The sequence below is a fragment of the Podarcis vaucheri genome, assembly GCF_965113315.1.
Source record: "Podarcis vaucheri genome assembly, chromosome: 17".
NCBI classification, from domain to species: Eukaryota; Metazoa; Chordata; class Lepidosauria; order Squamata; family Lacertidae; genus Podarcis; species Podarcis vaucheri.
In genome coordinates this window covers 3,922,530-3,942,660 of record NC_138755.1, presented here as the reverse complement: position 1 = coordinate 3,942,660, position 20,131 = coordinate 3,922,530, and the positions used below count along the sequence as shown (strand labels likewise).

General features: G+C 44.9%; 1 protein-coding gene across 3 annotated transcripts in view; it reads right to left on the bottom strand.

Annotated features, from left to right (window-relative positions):
• Positions 1-1,863: 1,863 nt before the first annotated feature.
• LOC309522446 (uncharacterized protein) overlaps positions 1,864-20,131 on the bottom strand; it is a 41,004-nt gene continuing 22,736 nt past the window's right edge. For all 3 annotated transcript variants that reach the window (XM_082205720.1, XM_082205719.1, XM_082205718.1), the window contains 7 exons: positions 12,847-14,022; positions 11,000-11,115; positions 10,574-10,706; positions 6,719-6,876; positions 5,208-5,347; positions 4,094-4,420; positions 1,864-3,173 (listed from right to left, as the gene is read on the bottom strand). In XM_082205720.1, the coding sequence (XP_082061846.1) occupies positions 2,993-3,173; positions 4,094-4,420; positions 5,208-5,347; positions 6,719-6,876; positions 10,574-10,706; positions 11,000-11,115; positions 12,847-14,022 (2,231 nt within the window). In that variant the 3' untranslated portion in view covers positions 1,864-2,992. The remainder of the gene's footprint in view (positions 3,174-4,093; positions 4,421-5,207; positions 5,348-6,718; positions 6,877-10,573; positions 10,707-10,999; positions 11,116-12,846; positions 14,023-20,131) is intronic.

Here is a 20,131-nt window from a genome sequence, read left to right as displayed (position 1 = left end):
CAAAGGCACTTCCTGTTTGGGGAAGGTCAGAGGGGCCAGCAGCAAATGCTGGCTTTGGCTCAGGCTCCTGCTACGCCTTCCAGTCCCCACGCCGGGTTGACCTAACAAATTGATCTCGCAAATTGGAACCAGCTTGGGAGGCTGCATCATAAGCGTCGAACCCCTGCCCCCACCCCCACCCTGAGCCATTTACTGCACAGACCGAACAAGGCTGTGCGGTCAGGATGAGCCTCAATGTGTCCTGCCCAGTGAGAGACTACAGTTGCTCTTATGTGGCAATGATGCCTCTGAGGGAAAGGCAGCGGTTATTCAAGGAGGTCTCCTTCTGAATCCATAGGGGTCCATGCATTATGAAGTGGCAGGCTGGAGGTTTAACAGATGTTGGCTCTCATTTTTCTCCTTTGGTTTAAAGCAGCTGAGGTGAATGGGGGCATTTGGATTGGGGCTGCTGGCCCAGAGCCTGAGGCCCAGAGCGGGTTCCCATCCCCCCACTTTCCCTAACTCGATTTCCAGCTCTGTGGTTCTGTGATGACCCTCCTGCCAGCAGACTTGCTTCCTCCTCTCTGACATCAAGGGAGAACTTCCCTCCTCCATCCCTGGGTGTCCCCCGTGTTGTCCCACTCTCTGATCCTTCTCTTTCGTCCAGTGCTGCCAAAACATGCCAGATCCTGATGGAGCCAAGGGATCCATGGCTTACCCAAAAACAGGCTTGAGGGTCAAATGGATTATGTGTGAGGGCCAGAGATTCTGCACCTCCTGCCGCTGAGCAAGTTGAAACAAAGCTCAGTCAGTAGAGCATGAGACTCTTAATTTCAGGGCCGTGGGTTTGAGCCTTGTGGGCCTTTGCTTAACAAAAACAGGGCCAAGTGCAGATGTGTTGCCATACAAATTGCATTGCTGGGGGAATGTCTTTCTCTGCTCCCCTGGCTGGAGGCAGTGTCATCATGGTGTCTGTGAAAGGGGACAGAAGAGGCCTTATTTGCTCTCTGTGAGAAGTGAATGCGATGGGAAATCTCCATGCGTCTATTGGAATGTTAATGCTGTGACTCTTCCAGTTTGTGCTCAGTTTGTATATGTGTAAATTAAACCTTCTAATCACAGAAATGCCATCAGCCCAGTGACCTTCATTCTAAGGAAACCAAATCTGAGGGACATGTTGGAACTCCTGAAAACTTTTCCTGCTCAGAGATTGGGGTTCATGTAACAGTACACAACATTTTGCAAAGGGTGATGCAGAAGTTTCAGCAGCTTCTTCATTGTCCACTGCTTTACTGGAAATCAGTTATAAACAAGCATAGTGTGGCCTTTCGCACAGGAGCATCCAGCATCTTTGTTGTTCATGAGTTGCAGCCAAGTTGACTTTTTTACTCTTCATGAGGCATATCAGTGTTTTGAACTTTGGGTCAAGAGCATTTGTTTCGTCATATGGTTTGCAAACCGCGAGCTCATCCTCTCCCTCTCAAAGGAGTCAGTGTTAACTTTAAACTTTGAGATACAGTGGTACCTCGGGTTAAGAACTTACCATAATTCGTTCTGGAGGTCCATTCTTAACCTGAAACTGTTCTTAACCTGAAGCACCACTTTAGCTAATGGGGCCTACCGCTGCCGCCGCCGGAGCCCGATTTCTGTTCTCATCCTGAAGCAAAGTTCTTAACCCAAGGTAATATTTCTGGGTTAGCGGAGTCTGTAACCTGAAGCGAATGTAACCCAAGGTACCACTGTATATCCTGGGTCACTGTTAGGAATGATTAAGTAAGGTGCAGCAGAAAACAAAACACTTGAATTAATATGTTTTAAACTATTTTGTTATTATTTAAAGAAGGTTTTTTAATTCACAAATTGAAAGAGCAAAAACAGTTATACATAAAACAATTGTGAAAGATTTCAACGTAAGTGAAGAAATACAGAAAGTATATAGCACCAGACATATTAATAACATTTACCACATAAAAAAGAGGTGGGATAAGAGCACTGAGCTGTCTGATAGAATTTGTGTTCATTTGTTGTTGTTTTTAAAAAAACTTCTTATCAAACTGATACACCGGAGAGAAAATGCTACCATATTGTGAGTTTTTGCTGTGGAAAGTCTAAAGAGAGAGAGTCTGGAATGCACCCCCCCCCTCTTTATATGTAGCAGAATTTGGAGGGTTATGAGGTGGCAAAAGCCTCAGGTGCTGACTACAATGGTTAGGGTAGGGAGAGTAGAAACAACATCCTTGGAAATGTTGTCAGTACCATACAGATGACAAAACACAGACCATCCATAACAAAACCTATCTACCTTCTGGTGCCAGACAGAAGATCTCGTTTAGGGATGTGGAATCGGTGGCCTTCCAGGTGGTTTTGGACTCTCATTTCCCACCAGCCTGAGCACAGCACGGCCAATGGTCAGGGATGATGGGGGTTGGAGTCCAGCAACATCTGAAGGGCCACAGGCTTCTCCATGCCTGCACTAGAAGAACTTCTCTCAAGGCTTTTTCACAATTGCTTTGCTAAAGGTTCCTGCTAAAGGCCTTTGATTAACGGGTGGCAACAAGCTAACTGTCCTGTCCACCTGCTTGAAGAAGAGCTAAGGAGACAGTCTGGTGCTGCAACAGAGTCAGCAAAGGACACGGAAGCCTTGAATTTTGTAGCAGGATGACAAGAGAGGTTCAAAGATATGCTGCTGCTTTGGGGGCACCGGGTGTCTGTGTGGAATGTTGTCTGCTAGGTATTCGCCTGGTCATCTGTGTTCACCTTTGTACATTTGTAATGTTTCCAGTACTCTCTCATCACAAAAAAACCTGATTCCTTAAAAGACTGCCCCTGAAGCCTCTAGTGGGGAGCATGAAACAAGTGACAGAGAAGAGAGAGGTGCCTATTTCCTTGCCCCTGCAGCACTGTGATGTCTTGAAGAGCAATTATCTCTCCCCGCGCCCCCAGGTTGGGACAGTGTTTGGTCCCATAGCTTGTGACCACCTCACAGCTGTTGCGAGGGATCTGCCAGGCACCTTTAGTAGTCGTCCTCTTCATTCTGTTGCGGCCGCAACACTACACTGTGGTAGGCTTTGATGCAGGAGAAGGCTGTGGGTGGGATCCGGCGGCGGTCAATCAAGTTGTTTTCCAGGTGCATCGACACAATGTTTGAGTCCTCTGCCACCCGCGTGTCACAGACAGAGTTCAGGGGGACATGCCTGCCAGGAAGAGAGACTAAGAACCCTCAGCATCATGCAGCCCTTGACAGGGCTTCACATACAGTACCTTCTCTCTGCAGTACAAACAACAACCCTGTGAGGCGTCTGAGCATGATCCCCATATTACAGGTTTGGTCAGGAGAGGTGCTGACTGGCTTACCCAAGAAAACGTAGTAGTGAGTTCATGGATAATAGGAGAATGAGATTAAAACTTCTTGGCTCACATAAGTCATCTTTAAAATGAGGGTGAGAGTAGCAAGGCTAGGAATCTGATTTCCTGTGTTTTATCCCAGGAGCAAAATACAAGCTCAAGATACCAGGTACAGTGGTACCTCGGGTTAAGTACTTAATTCGTTCCGGAGGTCCGTTCTTAACCTGAAACTGTTCTTAACCTGAAGCACCAATTTAGCTAATGGGGCCTCCTGCTGCCGCTGTGCCACCAGAGCATGATTTCTGTTCTCATCCTGAAGCAAAGTTCTTAACTCGAGGTACTATTTCTGGGTTAGCCGAGTCTGTAACCTGAAGCGTATGTAACCCGAGGTACCACTGTATTTAAAATAGTTGCCTGCGGAGCCTGACAATAGCAGTTCTGTTGTGTGCTGGGCTGCCTGTGTGCTTGCTTGCTAATTGGTATAGTTATATACATTCAGATTTTACACAAACGCCACCAGTCCCTACAGCACTCTTTCCTCCAAACAGACTGACTGTAATGCCCTAGGATTTCTCATCGCTTGTGGATGCAAGAAGCACAAAGGAGCAAGGAGCAGAGTAGGCTCTCTTTTGGAGATGGAGAACCTGTGCCTTTCTCAGTACTGATGGACTCCCACAAGCCCCAGCCAGCATGGCCAATGGTCAGGAATGAGGCAAAGTGGAGTCCAATAACTATGCAAAGGGCCACTGTCTCCCCATCCCTGCTTTACCTGATGCGGTTGTGGCTCAGTCTCAGAACCTGCAGCCCCTTTAAGTTCAGGATGCCACGGGGAATGGCTTGGAGCTGGTTGTTGTCCAAGAGCAGCTCAGCAAGGGAGCGGTAGAGCCCCAGGAAGGAGACGGCGTGGATGCCATCGTCTCGCAGTGCATTGTGTGACAGATGCAGAAACTCCAGGCCAGGCTTCATATGGGCAAAGACGTAGCCAGGGATGCGCTCAATGCGGTTGTGGTGCAGAGTCAGCTGCTTCAGGTGTCGGGGTAGAAATGAAGGCACGTGCACCAGGCGGTTGTGAGACAGGTCCAAGGCCTCCAGCTTCCTGAGGAGGAAAAAGACACACACAGCCCTTGGGGATTCCTGACTTCCCAACAGTGGTGTTCTGGATTTCCTCCTATATACATGAATTGCTGCCATTCCCTTCCTTGGGAAAAACATTGCACTTGGGGGCATATTGTAGTTTAATATGGACAATAAACTTCCTGTATCTCTGTTTTCTCTGTTGTCCATCTGACAGTTACCTCCAGCCAGACCTACAACTTTATTATGAGGCATCTTGTCTTTGCTAGCTAAAGAAGTGGTTAGTATTGAAAAATACACAGACTTGGAAGGACATGGCAATAAGTTTGGCTCACATTCATATTTATAGTATAGGTAAAGTTAAAATGCATAAAGGTTTAATGAATCATGTTAACAGGAAGAATTTATATACAGTATGAGATAAATATAAAAATTTGTTAGAAAAAGACACCTTTGTGGCTTTCTCCCATAGAAGTTATATCAGTGAAAAAATGAAATATGAAAATGTAGAGATTTCTTAATGGATGGAGATGGAGATGTTAAAATAAAAAGGTCCGGAGAAGATAAGTATAGTAACAGGTTGGTTACAATATCATCAACTTAATGAATTGTTCAAATTAGATAAAAGAAATAGATTTGTTAATCAAACCTCACAATTTGAAAGAGAACTTAAATAAATTTGTTTTTTAAAAAATGACAGTCACCTCCAAATCACCTTCCCACATTTTCCCCTCCCTCAATCTGGATTTTCTCATACCCTCTCCTTTTGGAGTATCACTGGTATGAGAAAATGATGCCGAGATACTCACGGGAGGTTTATCCAGGCACGTGGAGCAATGCGATCTTCCTGCAATTTGTTGTTGCTCAGAACCAACACAGTGAGGTTCAGGGTTTTGTTGAGGACACTCTCGGTCACCTCCTCAATGCGATTAGAGTCGAGGTGCAGCTCCTGCAAGAGTGGGAAACTGTTGATTTTAAATCTGTCTTTTAATATGACTCCAGCTCCCCCCCCCATACAGTTGATTCCAGCATCCTCCCCCCCCCCCCCGCCGCCGCCCCTTCCTTGATTCCAGTTCTGCTCAGTCCCTGTCCAGCTTTGTGTGGCAAACCAATCCAATACCTATTTCACACAACCTATCCACCTCTAAAACAACAACATACAGAAGAACTCCAGAATGAGACAAGTTAAATGGGGCCTGACTGGAGACAGACAGTCATCTTTAAAGAGAGATGTAGGTGGTATCACAGGAGCAGAGGGAAATAACCCTGCTGGACCAGCCCTGGTTCAGCATCCTGTTTCACACAATGGCCAACCAGGTGACTCTGGGATGTCCACAAGGACATGAGGGCAACATACACACCCCTCCCATGGTTGCAGTGTTAGAAACTGAAACATGAAGGCTAGGAGATAATTGGCATCCTTAAACCTAGGTTTAACCACGGAATGGCTAGGCACACTTTTTTTATAACAAGAATACAAAGCTGAAAATGAATGAACTGCAGCTAAAATATTATGTTCATTTTTCACATGGTCTAGTCCTTCCCCTGCCCACCCCCTAATATTCTTAAGAGGGTCTCTTCTCCAGTCTTCATATTGTAGCTGGAAGTGGAGAGGCAGAAAATGATCCTCTTTTCCTTCCACTCTGCAGTTTTAATATTAGGTGCAATACTGTGCCCAGTATTTGGCTGATTTGGACAGTGGTGCTGCTGCCCTGAGCAGACAATGCAGACATCACTGGCTCACTTCAGAGCTTCTTTCTCTATCCTGGCTGCTGCCCAGAGAAGAAGCGGCGCCAGGTGAGAGCTCTGCAGTGCATACCACTAGCCCAGCTAGTGACCTTCTAGGGTGGAGCAAGCAGGAGAGACCAACAGACAGAGCTGTTTGGCCCAGAGGGGCTCTAAAATAAGCACAGCTTAAAACACATGTGTTAGGGGGGAGCGGGAAGAGTATGTTTAAGTTGAAGAATGACAATGGATAGATCAGGCATAGGCAAACTCGGCCCTCCAGATGTTTTGGGACTACAACTCCCATCATCCCTAGCTGACAGGACCAGTGGTCAGGGATGATGGGAATTGTAGTCTCAAAACTTATGGAGGGCCGAGTTTGCCTATGCCTGGGGTAGATCACTGCCCATTTTTGATACTGGGTAGTAGTTCACAGCCTATTTGAAGTTGCACATTGCTTGCTGTACGGTATTCCTTTCAAATCTCATACATTACTTTATACCCTTTGACCTACCAGGTTTGGCTCCTGGTTCAGCTGACAGCCCCCTGACTAGGGTCTGGTCCTGTTACAAAGAACAACCCCTGCTGTGCTCACCTGCAAGGAGGCAGGCAAACCTGGCGGGATGGCCCGAAAGCGGTTCCGATCCAGTCGCAGGTAGATGAGTCTGCTCAGGGGCTTGAAGGTGGTGGGGGGCACATTCCCATCATGCAGCTCGTTTGCCTCCAGCTCCAGGGTGAGCAGCTTGAAGAGGCCTGTGCAGAGGAGAGATGAATCCATGAATCTCCTCTGGCCACTTGCAGCCAACCTGCTTATTGAGCATTCATCCTGATGATGTTTGGCAGAAAGATTGTGGGAACGTTATACAGTGGTGCCTCGCAAGACGAAAAGAATCCGTTCCGTGAGTCTCTTCGTCTTGCGGTTTTTTCGTCTTGCAAAGCAAGCCCATTAGCGGATTAGCGCTATTAGCGGCTTAGCGGATCAGCTGATAAGCAGTTTAGTGGCTTAGCGGATCAGCTAATAAGCGGCTTAGCGGATCAGCTGATAAGCGGCTTAGCGGATCAGCTGATAAGCGGCTTAGCAGATCAGCTGTTAAGCGGCTTAGCGGCTTAGCGGCTTAGGATCAGCTGATAAGCGGCTTAGCGGCTTGGGAAAAAGAGGGGGGGAACCCCGTAGGAACTCGCAAGACATTTTCATCTTGTGATGCAAGCCCATAGGAAATTCGTTTTGCGAAGCACCTCCAAAACGGAAAACCCTTTCGTCTAGCGGGTTTTCCGTCTTGCGAGGCATTCGTCTTGCGGGGCACCACTGTATGGTGGCAGCTACTTATTAAGCATTTCTTCTTATTTCTTTGCAGAAAGGTTGTATGATGTTGCATCAAGCATATCCAGCACTTTCTGGGGCATTTCCCCATCCTATTGATTGATTGATTGATTGATTGATTGATTGATTTTGATTGATTTTCAAAATATAAAACAGCAAGTTCCCCCCACAACTGCAATAAAGAAACTTCCCTGTTCCTTCCCATCATGTTTCCTTGCTGCAGAAAGCCCAGATTTTTTTGGGGGAGGACAGTTTTGTTGCACAAGACCACTGAAGCCGTTTTAATTGCGTGGTATAAATTTGCTGCTATGCCATTTAAATGTACCTGCAAAAATAACAACAGTCTGGATGTGCTATCACAGTGCTGTGGAAGAATTAATTCTTTGAAGGCTCACGTATGAGATGAGAATGGGGGCTCCCCAAATGTATTATGAAATGACATTCAGAAATGAGTCCAGTGCTGGAATTATACTGGGACAGGTAGAGCACCCCTTAAGGAAATGCACTAATCCCACTCCCTGAATTCCTCCAGGTTTAACCAAATCATGCCCTCCGTAGCCTTTGAAAAACAGCTGCAAAGGAGGACCTCACAGAAGCTAAGAAGGCTACCCCCCCAACTGAAATACAGGACTGATATGCAGGTCAATATACATTTGAATATGGGTCAAATATTCCCCTCTCTGCCCACCCCCACCCTGCCTCCCATTACCAGCCTTGCTCTTAAGCTCTTTGCCTTTTCGCTGACATGGAGGGATTTAGCAAAGAATGGAGAAAGCTTCACCTGCCAAATTTCTGCCTCCCCAGGGTTCTTGGAAAGACACAGGGACAACAACAGTTTAACAGGGGAGAAATATATTGGCAACACAGCTATCAGAATCCCCCAATTGTTAAGGAACAAAAATTTCAAATTATATAAAATTAATGCATGTAAGCATATTAGTCCAGTTTTTACATTTCCTTTCAGTTTCCACTGCTGGAACACTCTCAGGATGGACAGGGTAGAAACAACGGGCCTCTGTTAGCAGCAGAACTTGCTCCCAGGAGGCCCAGTGTGTATCCCAGCTTCCTGTTTAGCCCCCATTTATCAGCTGCTAACAAACTTCTCAGGAAACAACCCACACACATCCAGCACTGGGCAATTATAGAAACAGAAAGACACTAGACCAGTAACAGCAGGCTTCCTGGCTTCCAAACTGATGGAAGATCTTCACACCGATATTGGAAATAGCATAACGTGTCTGCATGAAAACGGTGCATTGCATTCAGTAGGCTTTGTCAAAGGACAATGGAGGGCGCAACATACTGTATCTAGATTTGCCTTTGTAGTAGCAATCCATGTGATTTGTTTATATGGGGGATCTCTTTTTGCTACTGTTGTCTACTTTCAATGTGTCTGGGCAATAGTTTCAGGTCATTTAGACACATGGATGCTGTTAGCAAAATTAGGTCACTTGAAATTGCCGGGCATCCCGTTATGTAATTGTTCTACTGTGCATCTTGATAACATGTGTGTGCACTGTGTAGGGCTGCGGCAGACACCGTTATCTGCAATGTAATTTGCCCATAAGGGTATACAATACAAGCCTATGTATCTCTCCTCAGAAGTTGTTGCCACCTGTCTGTCTTGGGAGACAATGGAGTGTGCCTCCGGGAGGGGGCAGGGGAGCCAAACTGCTGGAGAATCACATTGCCTGAAGTGACCTCTCTGGGGTGCAAGCCTGGTCAGTGTGTCTAGAGCAGGGGTAGGCAAGCTAAGGCCCATGGGCCGGATGCGGCCCAATCGCCTTCTCAATCCGGCCCGCGGACGGTCCAGGAATCAGCGTGTTTTTACATGAGTAGAATGTGTGCTTTTATTTAAAATGCATCTCTGGGTTATTTGTGGGGCATAGGAATTTGTTCATTATTTTTTCCAAAATATAGTCCGGCCCACCACATGGTCTGAGGGACTGTGGACTGGCCCACGGCTGAAAAAGGCTGCTGACCCCTGGTCTAGAGGTCCTGGGCTGCCCAGATGACAAGCCCCTCCCCCTCTTGGCCTCTCCAAAGGAAAGCAAAGAAATGAGTTTGGCACCAGCTGGGCTGCAGGAGTTGCAAGAAACAACGTGTACAAAATGGCATCCAACTGTCTTGGAAACTCCACTCCAGATTTGTGTAGGATTTGCTCCTCGGCCTTTTCTTCCCCTGAATATGTTCCACAAGGCAACCGTGGGGCAAAGGGAAATAAGAATGTGCCCTAGGGCTCTGGAGACTAGGATTCAAATTCCCACACAGCCACAGAATTCATGTTGGGCAGTCACTATCATTCAGTCTAGCCTCCTTCGCAGGATTGTTGTGAAGCTAAAATGGGTGGGGGAGAACTTTGTATGCTGCCTTGGGTTCCCTGGCGGCAAGGTGGCCTATAAGTGTAGTAAATCATGAGCAAAGGAATGAATTCTTAACATCTTATTAAGTGGTTTCCATAGCTCTAGTCCTGCTTAAAATGTGGAGATCATAAAACAGGGTGGTTGTAATCGCCATCACAATCTTAAATATTAACAGCGGCTATTCTACAGAAATGCCCACATGGGGTATTGTTTTCATTTCTTACTATGGTATGTATTTTTGTGTTTTTATATTGTAAACTACCCTGTGACCTTCAGATTAAGGGCAGTATAGAAATTTAATAAATAATTATATAATTTCCATGTCTCAGTGCAGTTCTCTTTGCTATGGAAAATGTAATTTTTTTTTTCTAATGACGAAGGGCTTCTGCACACTTCCATTCGTCCCATGCCTAGAAACCATGGGGGGTCTGAGCAGTTTTCCGCTTGCCCCACTCCTTCTTCAGGGAAAATCTGAACTTTAGTGCTCAATCAGAGCAAACGTCAATCCTAAGAAAACCTGAATTACTGTTTGTTCCGATTGAGTGTTAAAGAGCACCTTTCCCCGAGGAAAGAAGCAGAACAGTAGAAAGTATAGATGAGCCCCTAGGTGTGTATGCCAGAGTTTCACAAATCTATAGGAAATGTGACTTAATAGGGTGCCGCCTTGTGTTTACAAAAATTCCGGCACCTAGGAATGAGGGCCTCTGATCATATGCAGAGTACACACACACATCCAAGGAAGGACTTTTTATAAAGTGACCCCTACCTCGGAAGTTGTGTCTCTGCAGTCCTTCTAAATTATTGTCATTCATCTTTAGCTCTTGTAGTGAACTGGGCAAAGCTGGGACTGTAGTGAGGCGGTTTCCATCCAGATTCAGACGCTTCAGCTTGGTGAGATTCTGCATGGAAGAAGAAAGGTACTGATGGGGTTGTGATCATGTTCAGTAGTCAACAAGAAATAATTATTTCTTGCAAATGGGCAAATTATAGAGCAATGGCTCAACACATTCTTTGCATGTACAGTCCTAGTTTCAGAATCTCCTTTAATTGAAGACGTTAGGAGTAATTGATCTCCAAAGGTGCCTGTGATAATCTATTTCCCCCTCAGTCCCCGTCCCCCCAAATAAATTGACTTCCCTCTTTGCTTCTGAACTTCCCTTCACAGCAAAAGGTCTTTCCCGTCTCCACTCACCTTGAAAGCTTCTGGGTGCAGGCCTGCGGAATCCAGCTTGTTCTTGCTGAGATCCAGCCATTCTAGATTGGGCAACCCCAAGAAAATCCCAGCTGGGACATGTGTGATCTCATTCTCTGGGAAGCATAAAAGATGGAAGGTGAGAGGTGCAAAAGCAGTTACAGGGAAGATCACACTCTGGGCCTTGTAATGACAACTCTAAAAGCCCAGCTCAGGCATCTCAGTCTGTTCCTCCAATCTTTTTTTAAAAATCAATTTTATTAAAGGTTTTCAAACTAATATTCTATAAAATTCCAATGAGACTAAAGAGAATAATAGAAAACAATTTATCAATCAGAAACAATTAAAGAGAAAGAGAAAATGAAACACATAAATAATCCTCATATGATCCTTATAAGACATAAAATTATGCATACAGGTATATAGCCCTCAGTCACCCTTTTATTTTGATCTTCACACCCTGAATCCTCCCACCTGGGAGAGCTTCCTCTTCTTCAGTCTCCCACTCTGAGGAAAAAAAAACACTGACCTGCCTTTCTCTGTCAGCTCCCTGTATGTATCTTCATTTATCACAGATATAAAATTTTAGGTGTTAAGATATACATCTAGTTAACGCTACTCAATAGGCACCCAAAATCAAAGATCATACAAGAGACTCAATCCAAAAGAAAAGAGAGAGTGAAAGAGAAGAAAAAAGAGAAAGAGAGACTTCTGTTTCCCTATCTGCCAATTGTGAATATATAACCATTATTCAAAGTATCTAACATATATACTCCTGTTTTTTGTTTTTTCATTCTGCATGATTGTGTTATCTCAGAATTCCCTCCCAGATCTACAACCATCATATTTTGCCATTCAAGAAATCCTCATAACCTCCCCCCCCTTTTAATTATCTTCTAGTGTCCTAAATTGGTATTTCACTGGCTCCTTGTGATGTGTTTTTTTTAGGGGTTCCATCAAATCTCAGTAACATATTTGTCCATGTTAGTCTATAGTTATTTGCCTGTTAAATCATCCTTATGTTCCATCCTCATAGTCTCTTTCCCTCTTTTCCCTCCACATAACTATGGTTTGAATGACCTGAAACCTGTGTTCCCACTTCCTGTGCACCAATTCCCTCCTCCAGTCACTGCTTCCCAGGCAAACTATGGTTAGTGCTAACCTCCAAACCACTGTGATACATTGATGGGCCCCTGTATTTGGGTTTCTGTCAGAGCAAAAGTCATCATATTGATCCCAGCAGCACACAAACCTTTTGGGAATTCCAGATCTAGCTGGCTTCTATCCACCACACAGACATTTGGAAAACGGGGAGAAAGGGCCTTTCCAAACTGGTGTTTGGCTGCAAGTGCCTTCTGCAACATATCCTTGCACAATTATAGTGGTGGATTTTTTCCTGCTTTATTTCTTGTTCTGTGATGCTTCCCCAGTGCTACCACATTATTGCTCTCCAGAGGGGCTACAGTGCAACAAAAGCAAGTGGGAAAACACCCCAAAACATTTGTGGTATGAAAAGTTAAAAGGATTTCAGCACTTATTGGAAATTAAACAGTCTGATCACCCGAAAACTTTGCAGGCGCAAATAGTATTAAAAGCAGGATCATTACTAATGAGCGCACTGCAGCGTATCGACTGAACAAGGCTGCAATCCTATACACATTTACCTGGGAGTAAGTCCTACTGAGCTCAGTGGAGTTTACTTCTGAGTAGACATGTATAGGTTTGCACGATAAGCCAGTTATTGGGCCCAGAAGAGTGTTTACACTGGGAATGAGGTGAGGAAAGAGAAGCTGGAGAGACACAGGCTGGTGAAGAAGAAAAATCCCTTTCCTGCCTCAAATATGTACCTGCCAGGTAGAGGGTTCTGAGCGCAGTGTCACTCAGCCTGGGCACATGTTTCAGGCGAGCATTGCCACAAGCGATGGCATGTTCAGAAAGCAGGCAGGTCACAGGCAAGGATGGCATTATGGGCTCATCTCTTTCCTTTGGCACGGCAGGTTGCCATTTTGGTGTGCCTCCTGCTCTGAAGACATTTCTATGAGATACGTTTTGTTCTTTCACAGCCTCAGTTTGGGTGACATTTCTGAAGGGAACACCAGGCAGATTCCTTGCTCGTGCCTGTCCACCTTTCCTGTGCAGGATGCCATGTTCTGCCCCTGCCAGTGACCGACTGACATTTCTGCGGGAAGAACTGGAGTCTTTCCTTGGCAATGCCCAACTGGCGTTCTGGTGAGAAGGTCTGTGCTCCTTGTTAACCTCTGCCCAAGTGATATTCCTTTGCTGGGAGCCATCCTGCTTCCCTGGCAATGCCTGGCTGGCATTCCTGTGAGAAAATCTGGGTTTTTCCTGTGGCGCTGCCTGGCTGGCATTCTTATGGGTAAGGGTGAGCTCCTTCCTGACCTCAACCCAGCTGGTATTCCTGTTTGGGGTCATGAGCCTTTTCCCTGACAGTGCCTGGCTAGCATTTAGGTGAACAGCTCTGAGCCGCTTATTCATCTGCGCCTGGCTGGCATTTCTCTGGGAGATGCCCTGCTTCTGCCGTGTCAGGGACCAACTGGTGTTTGCCGACGGAATGCCATGTTCTTTCTCTGATTGTGCCTTGCTGGCCTTTTTCGGGAGAAGCCTGGGCTCTTTCACTCCCTGGGCCTGAGTGCCATTCCTAGTGAGGGCACTATACTCTTTCCGCATTGGGGTGTGACTGGCATTTCTGAAGAGGGGGCCTTGGTCCTTTCTTGATGCTGGCTTGCTGGTGTTCCTGTGGGGAGAGATGTTCTCCTTCTGCAGCAGTGCCCGGCTGGCATTGCTTTGGATTATTCTGGGCTCCTTTCCTTCTTTTGCCTTGCCAGTATTTTTGTGGGTAGGACTAGAGAGTGCCTGGCTTTCATTTCCATGCCAAGGGCCTGGCACTTTTCCTATCTGTATCCGAGTACTATTCCTAGATGTGACAGCGTATTCCTTTCTTGCCTTTGCCTTCTGTGGGGCAACAGGTTCCCTCACTGGTGTTTTCTCTACATGGATCAAACCTGTAGAGACAAGAGATGCGCAATGAAAGGCAAGGCAGACTAGGACATTTTGGCACCTACATGACCCATCTCCGCTCCACCCACACCTAACAGGGGGCCCAATACCTAATTAACAGTCCTTGATTAACTTGGGGCACCATTGACCAGGTAGTTGCCCTGCACAAAGGCAGCATGGTTCTCTCTCTCTTGCCCAGCTGTTCATTCAAAAGGGGAGCCATGGGTTAGATCAGTCTTCCACTCAGCCACACGTTGAACTCCACTATCAGATGCTCTTGCACTTAGACCCAGGTCTGTTGGAAGAGGCCTTCTGCATGCCACCATTTTACATTTCCCACAGGGCCCCTATGTTGATGGTAGCTAAAAATGGCACCTTGCAGCTCCCCATGACTATTACCAAATAAACACCATTGATATAGGAAGCGTCCCAATGGAGTGCACTTCTCTGGGGCTCTCGACAGCCTGGGCATCAACCCTACGATACGATATGCTACGATATGCTACGATACGATATCTTTATTGTCATTGTCCCATAAAGGTAAAGGTAAAGGTACCCCTGCCCGTACGGGCCAGTCTTGCCAGACTCTAGGGTTGTGCGCCCATCTCACTCAAGAGGCCGGGGGCCAGCGCTGTCCGAAGACACTTCCGGGTCACATGGCCAGCGTGACATCGCTGCTCTGGCGAAGCAGAGCCGCACACGGAAACGCCGTTTACCTTCCCGCTTGTAAGCGGTCCCTATTTATCTACTTGCACCCGGGGGTGCTTTCGAACTGCTAGGTTGGCAGGCGCTGGGACCGAACGACGGGAGCGCACCCCGCCGCAGGGATTCGAACCGCCGACCTTTCGATTGGCAAGCCCTAGGCGCTGAGGCTTTTACCCACAGCGCCACCTGCGTCCCGTGTCATTGTCCCATACAGAACAACAAAATTGAAAAACCCTACCTGTATTAACTGTACAGTTAACCTCCACGGAAATTAGTATGGGATGTTAGCATCCAAAATGCATATGTCAAGGGCTGATGTTTGAAAGGGCTGTAGGACCTTGCGATTTCCCTTGGTTCTGTTATTCACAGTCTTGTGAGTCTTAGCAGTCAGAGCAACAGGTGTGTTGTGTTGTGCTGCTGTCTGCCTTGGAGTCAGAGTATCGTCAGTCTGTAAATGTTCGTTAGTCTGCAACAGCTTAATCTAGGTGAGATGTTTTCGTGACTAAAAGAAACATCCACCTGTATTGTATATTTAATCTGCACTGCAAGTACAGTTAGCTGCCCTGAGCCCAGCTTCGGCTGGGGAGGGCGGGATATAAATAAATTTATTATTAAGTAAAAGTCATATGTTCTTTAAACTTTAAAAGAGAGTGTATTGCGTAGTTTTTATAGGAGGGAAAAGAGAACTAAAGAGTCAAACAGCCTTCTGCATACTCTGCAAATGGGAGCTACAGTCTAATTCCCACAATTAGAAGTAGTTTGTTAAGGGCACTAGATATAGTAGCTCTGTGAGGGGTGAACTACAGTTCCCAGGACTCTTTGCAGGGTGTGTCTGCTCTAAATGTATGCTGCACACACAGCCTTACTCAGAAGTAAGGCCCACTGAGTTTCGCAGGACTTCCGGAGGCGGCGCGAAACGGGTAATGGCGGTCCTCTTTGCGCTGCAGAGAGGGGCTCCGCAGAAAAGGGTTGTTTGCTACGGCGAAGCGACGACCCATTAAGTTAAACCACGAGCAGAGCGAGCTCGTGGCCGTGGGATCCGGCGGGCACCGAGAGCGACCCCCAAAACGAAGAAGGGACCCCGTAAGGGGCTCCGGAAGCGCGGAGGGGAAGCGGTGCTGTGGATTCATCGCTCTTTCTGCGGGAGTGAAGCCGCGCGGCTGTTACCGATGAGCGCCGACCTTTCTTCCTTTACATTGGATTACAAATCAAATACTCGTGAGTAGGATTTATATGAGATTGGATTACAAATTGTGAATTCGGCTGAAAGCGGGAGACGAGAAAAAGGAAGTCCGTCTCCCGGAGGTGCTTAATGATTAAAGGCAAAGAAACTGACAAGCTGGAAGCAATAGAAAAGGGTTTTAAAAAGAGAGATACCATACGTCTGGAGAAGCTTGGAAATTGAAGGGAAAGGCAAGTTATTTCTAATTTTCTGTGACTGTGTCTATTTTAATTGGGGTTTCTTCTCTGTTAAAATTTTCAAAACTTTAAAGACTTGAGAACCCCTAGCCCTGGACTTGCAGCGGGTAAAAGTTATGTTGCGGATATATTTACAAAGTTGAAACAGATGTCTACCGGTGGATACAATTAAGCAACTGTATTTTGCACCTTTTAAGAAACTATTGTGGCAAAACTGAGAGGGCTCTGCAAGAAGGAAAAGTTCTTCTCTAAAGATATTTATTAACTTGTCTAATTGTAGGAACTTTAATGGCGACTGAAACTTTGTTTCTTCTTTCATGAACTGAGCTATACTCCCTCTAGTGGAGTTTGGGATTTACAATTTCCTGAGAACTGACTTTGCTTTGTCTCTCTGTGGCTTGGTGACTCATTCTGAGGCCTGTCTCTCCCATGGAACTTTTGACAGCTTGACCTTGAATCCAAAGACAGGTGTGGAATGAGGGTGGAATGAGTGGCAAACCAAAAACAAGAGCTGCGTCGAAAGCAGGGAAAGGCAAATTGGTACAAACAACTTTGGTTTCCCAGGGCCGTAGATCTTCAGTCCCTGCGGTACTACAGGCTGTATCATTACCAACAACCCCAGCTGAAGAATTAGAACAATTAACAAGTGAAGAAGATATGGCAGCTGGGGGATCCAACATTCTTCTAGAGGAAATGCTACAACAATTTGCAATTTTGAACAAAAAAGTGGATGATCAGACTGCAAAAATTGACTTAGCTACATCTTCAATTAACAAACTTTCTGAACAGGTGGCTAAGCATTCACAAGATATTGGAAACCTAAAGGACGTAGTATCTGAAAATCGAAAACTGGCCGAGGCTGCGAATGAGAAAGTAGAAGCAGTAACTAAAGAAGTAGAGGAACTGAAAGGAGAGGTAAGGCCACTCCATAAACATATTACTGACCAGCAGGCCTATCTGTCTTTGGTGGAACTGCGAAACAAGGAAAATAATTTGAGATTACGCTTTATTCCAGAGATTGAGAAAGAGGATTTGACTGGCTTTTTGACAGCAGAATTTTCTAAATTCTGGGGCATAAACGAAGATACAGATTTTAAAATAACAACTGCATTTAGATTGGGAAGGGCGGCTGGGAAGGACAGACCTAGGGACTGTTTGATTATCTTAAGGACCAAGCAGGAGAGAGACAAGCTACTTGACCTACACTTTAATAAAGCACTTGAGATCCAGGACAGAAGAGCACAAATTTACAAGGACATACCTAAACAATTACTGGATCTAAGATCTAACTACACCGACCTAACTGGACTTTTGAGAGGCAACGGAATACCTTACAGGTGGGAGTTTCCACAGGGTCTTTCGTTTAAATACAAAGGAAAGAAGATAAAGATCAAAACGAAAGAGGATAGCCAGAAGTTCCTACACGACCACGGAGAAGACTTGCAGAAAGGAGTGGCAGCCATTTGGCCACCACCAGTGCTAGGAAAAGAACCACCACCTTCGGATTTGGACAAAAAAGAAGACACCCAATAAGAGTAACAACAGATTGATACAGGATGTCTCTGCAGCTTTACAGTTGGAACATTAATGGCGCGAATTCCCCAGAAAAACGCAAAAGGATTTTTCATATATTAAAGAAAGAGAACTTGGACATAATTTGCTTGCAAGAAACCCATGTGACCAGGTTACATAGGAAGGTGTTAATAAACAAAAGATTAGGCCAAGAATTTATCTCATCAGACCGAGTTAAGAAGAGAGGTGTGGTGATCTATGCTAAAGAGAATTTATCACCAAAATTTTTGTTTAAAGATGAACAAGGAAGAATCCTGGCTATTGAAATTTCGACCCAAGGAGAAAAAGTTTTGATATTAGGAATCTATGCACCAAATGAGGGGAAATCAGAATTTTATAAGAAGCTGCATGAGACACTACTGGACTATCTGGACTACTCCAACATCATTATGATGGGAGATATGAATGGGGTTGTCTCCACTTTGATGGATAAGTCACAAAATCAGAATTTGACTAAAGATGGAAGACTACCAAAAACTTTTTTTGAATTAACTGACAATATGGACTTAATTGATTTATGGAGGACGAGAAACCCCCTAGGTAAAGAAGGAACTTTCTTTTCTGAGGCCCACCTGTCATGGACAAGAATCGACCAAATCTGGGCAACTAGAGGACTGGCACCTAAGACTACAAAAATAGAAATCTGCCCAAAGACTTGCTCCGACCATAACGCTTTGAAAATGGAAATGAGATTTACTACTGCCGATTCCTTCAGATGGAAAATGAATGACAACTTGTTAAGAGATCAAGAGATCGTAAAGAAGGCCCAAAAAACTTTAAAGGATTATTTCGAAATCAACTTGAATACCTCAGTGGAAAAAAGAATTATCTGGGACGCAAGCAAAGCTGTTATGAGAGGGTTCCTGATACAACAGAATACAATCAAGAAAAAACTCTGGAATAGTAAAAAAGACAAGATTTTGGAGAAGATAAGTGATGGGGAGAAAAAATTAAGAGTGAATCCAAAATCAAAAGAGACTTTAAGAGAAATAAAATTCCACCAGTCACAATATGCGAAATTGATTAACCAAGAAGTGGAATGGAAAATCAAACAAATGAAACAAAGATCCTTTGAATCTGCAAACAAATGTGGGAAACTACTTGCTTGGCAGTTGAAAAAGAGACAAAAATTAAATTATGTCACCAACCTAGAAGTTGAAGGGAAAAGCTTTCAGAAACCAGGAGAAATTAGAAAGTGTTTCCAGAAATATTTTAAAAAATTGTATACACAAGAACCTGAGGAAGCAATTGAGATAGAACAATTCTTGAAAGATAATGGCCTTCCAAAATTATCTCAAGAGAAGAGATCAATCTTGAATTGTAAAATAACACTACAGGAAATCGAGGATGCCATTCAGAATATGCAACTAGGCAAATCTCCGGGCCCCGATGGACTTACCTCCAAATATTACAGGACTTTAAAAGACTATCTGATACAACCATTAATGGAGGTTTGCAACTATATTATGGGGGGAGGGAGGACACCAGATACGTGGAAAGAAGCATTCATCACATTGATACCCAAAGTGGAAACTGAAAAGACTCAACTTAAGAACTATCGCCCCATCTCACTCCTAAATGTGGATTACAAAATATTTGCGGACGTTTTGGCTAACAGATTTAAAAAGGTATTAAATGAAGTAATTCATAAGGACCAAGCAGGCTTTCTCCCAGGTAGACATTTGTATGATAATACCAGGAACATTATCGATATTTTGGAACTTTTACAAACAAATATTAACACCAAAGCGGTGTTAATCTTTATCGACGCGGAGAAGGCCTTTGATAATATTTCTTGGAAATTTATGAAGAAAAACTTGGAAGGGATGGGAGTGGGAAGGGGGTTTGAGAACGGAATAGAGGCAATCTATTCTGAACAAAAAGCTAAGTTGATAGTGAACAATGTGGTGACAGAAGAACTTCATATTGAAAAAGGAACACGCCAAGGGTGCCCCCTATCCCCTCTGTTGTTTATCTCAGTCCTGGAGGTTTTGCTGAACATGATAAGGGAGGATCGGCAGGTACAAGGAATACGGGTCGGAGCGAAACAATATAAACTGAAAGCATTTGCAGATGACTTGGTTTTAACATTACAGGAGCCAGAACCTAGTACAAAAAGAGTTTTGGAATTGATTCAGAAATTTGGTCGGGTGGCGGGTTTTAAGCTGAACAAACAAAAAACTAAGGTGTTAGGGAAAAACCTGACGGTTATTGAAACAGAGGAGTTTCAGAAAGAAACAGAACTAAACATTGTTAAAAAAGTGAAATACCTGGGGGTCAATCTGTCTTCTAAGAATTTGAATCTATTTAAAGATAACTATGAAAAATGTTGGTCAGAAGTTAAAAAAGACTTAGAAATTTGGTCAAGATTGAAATTATCCTTGTTAGGCCGAATCGCAGCTATAAAAATGAACGTTT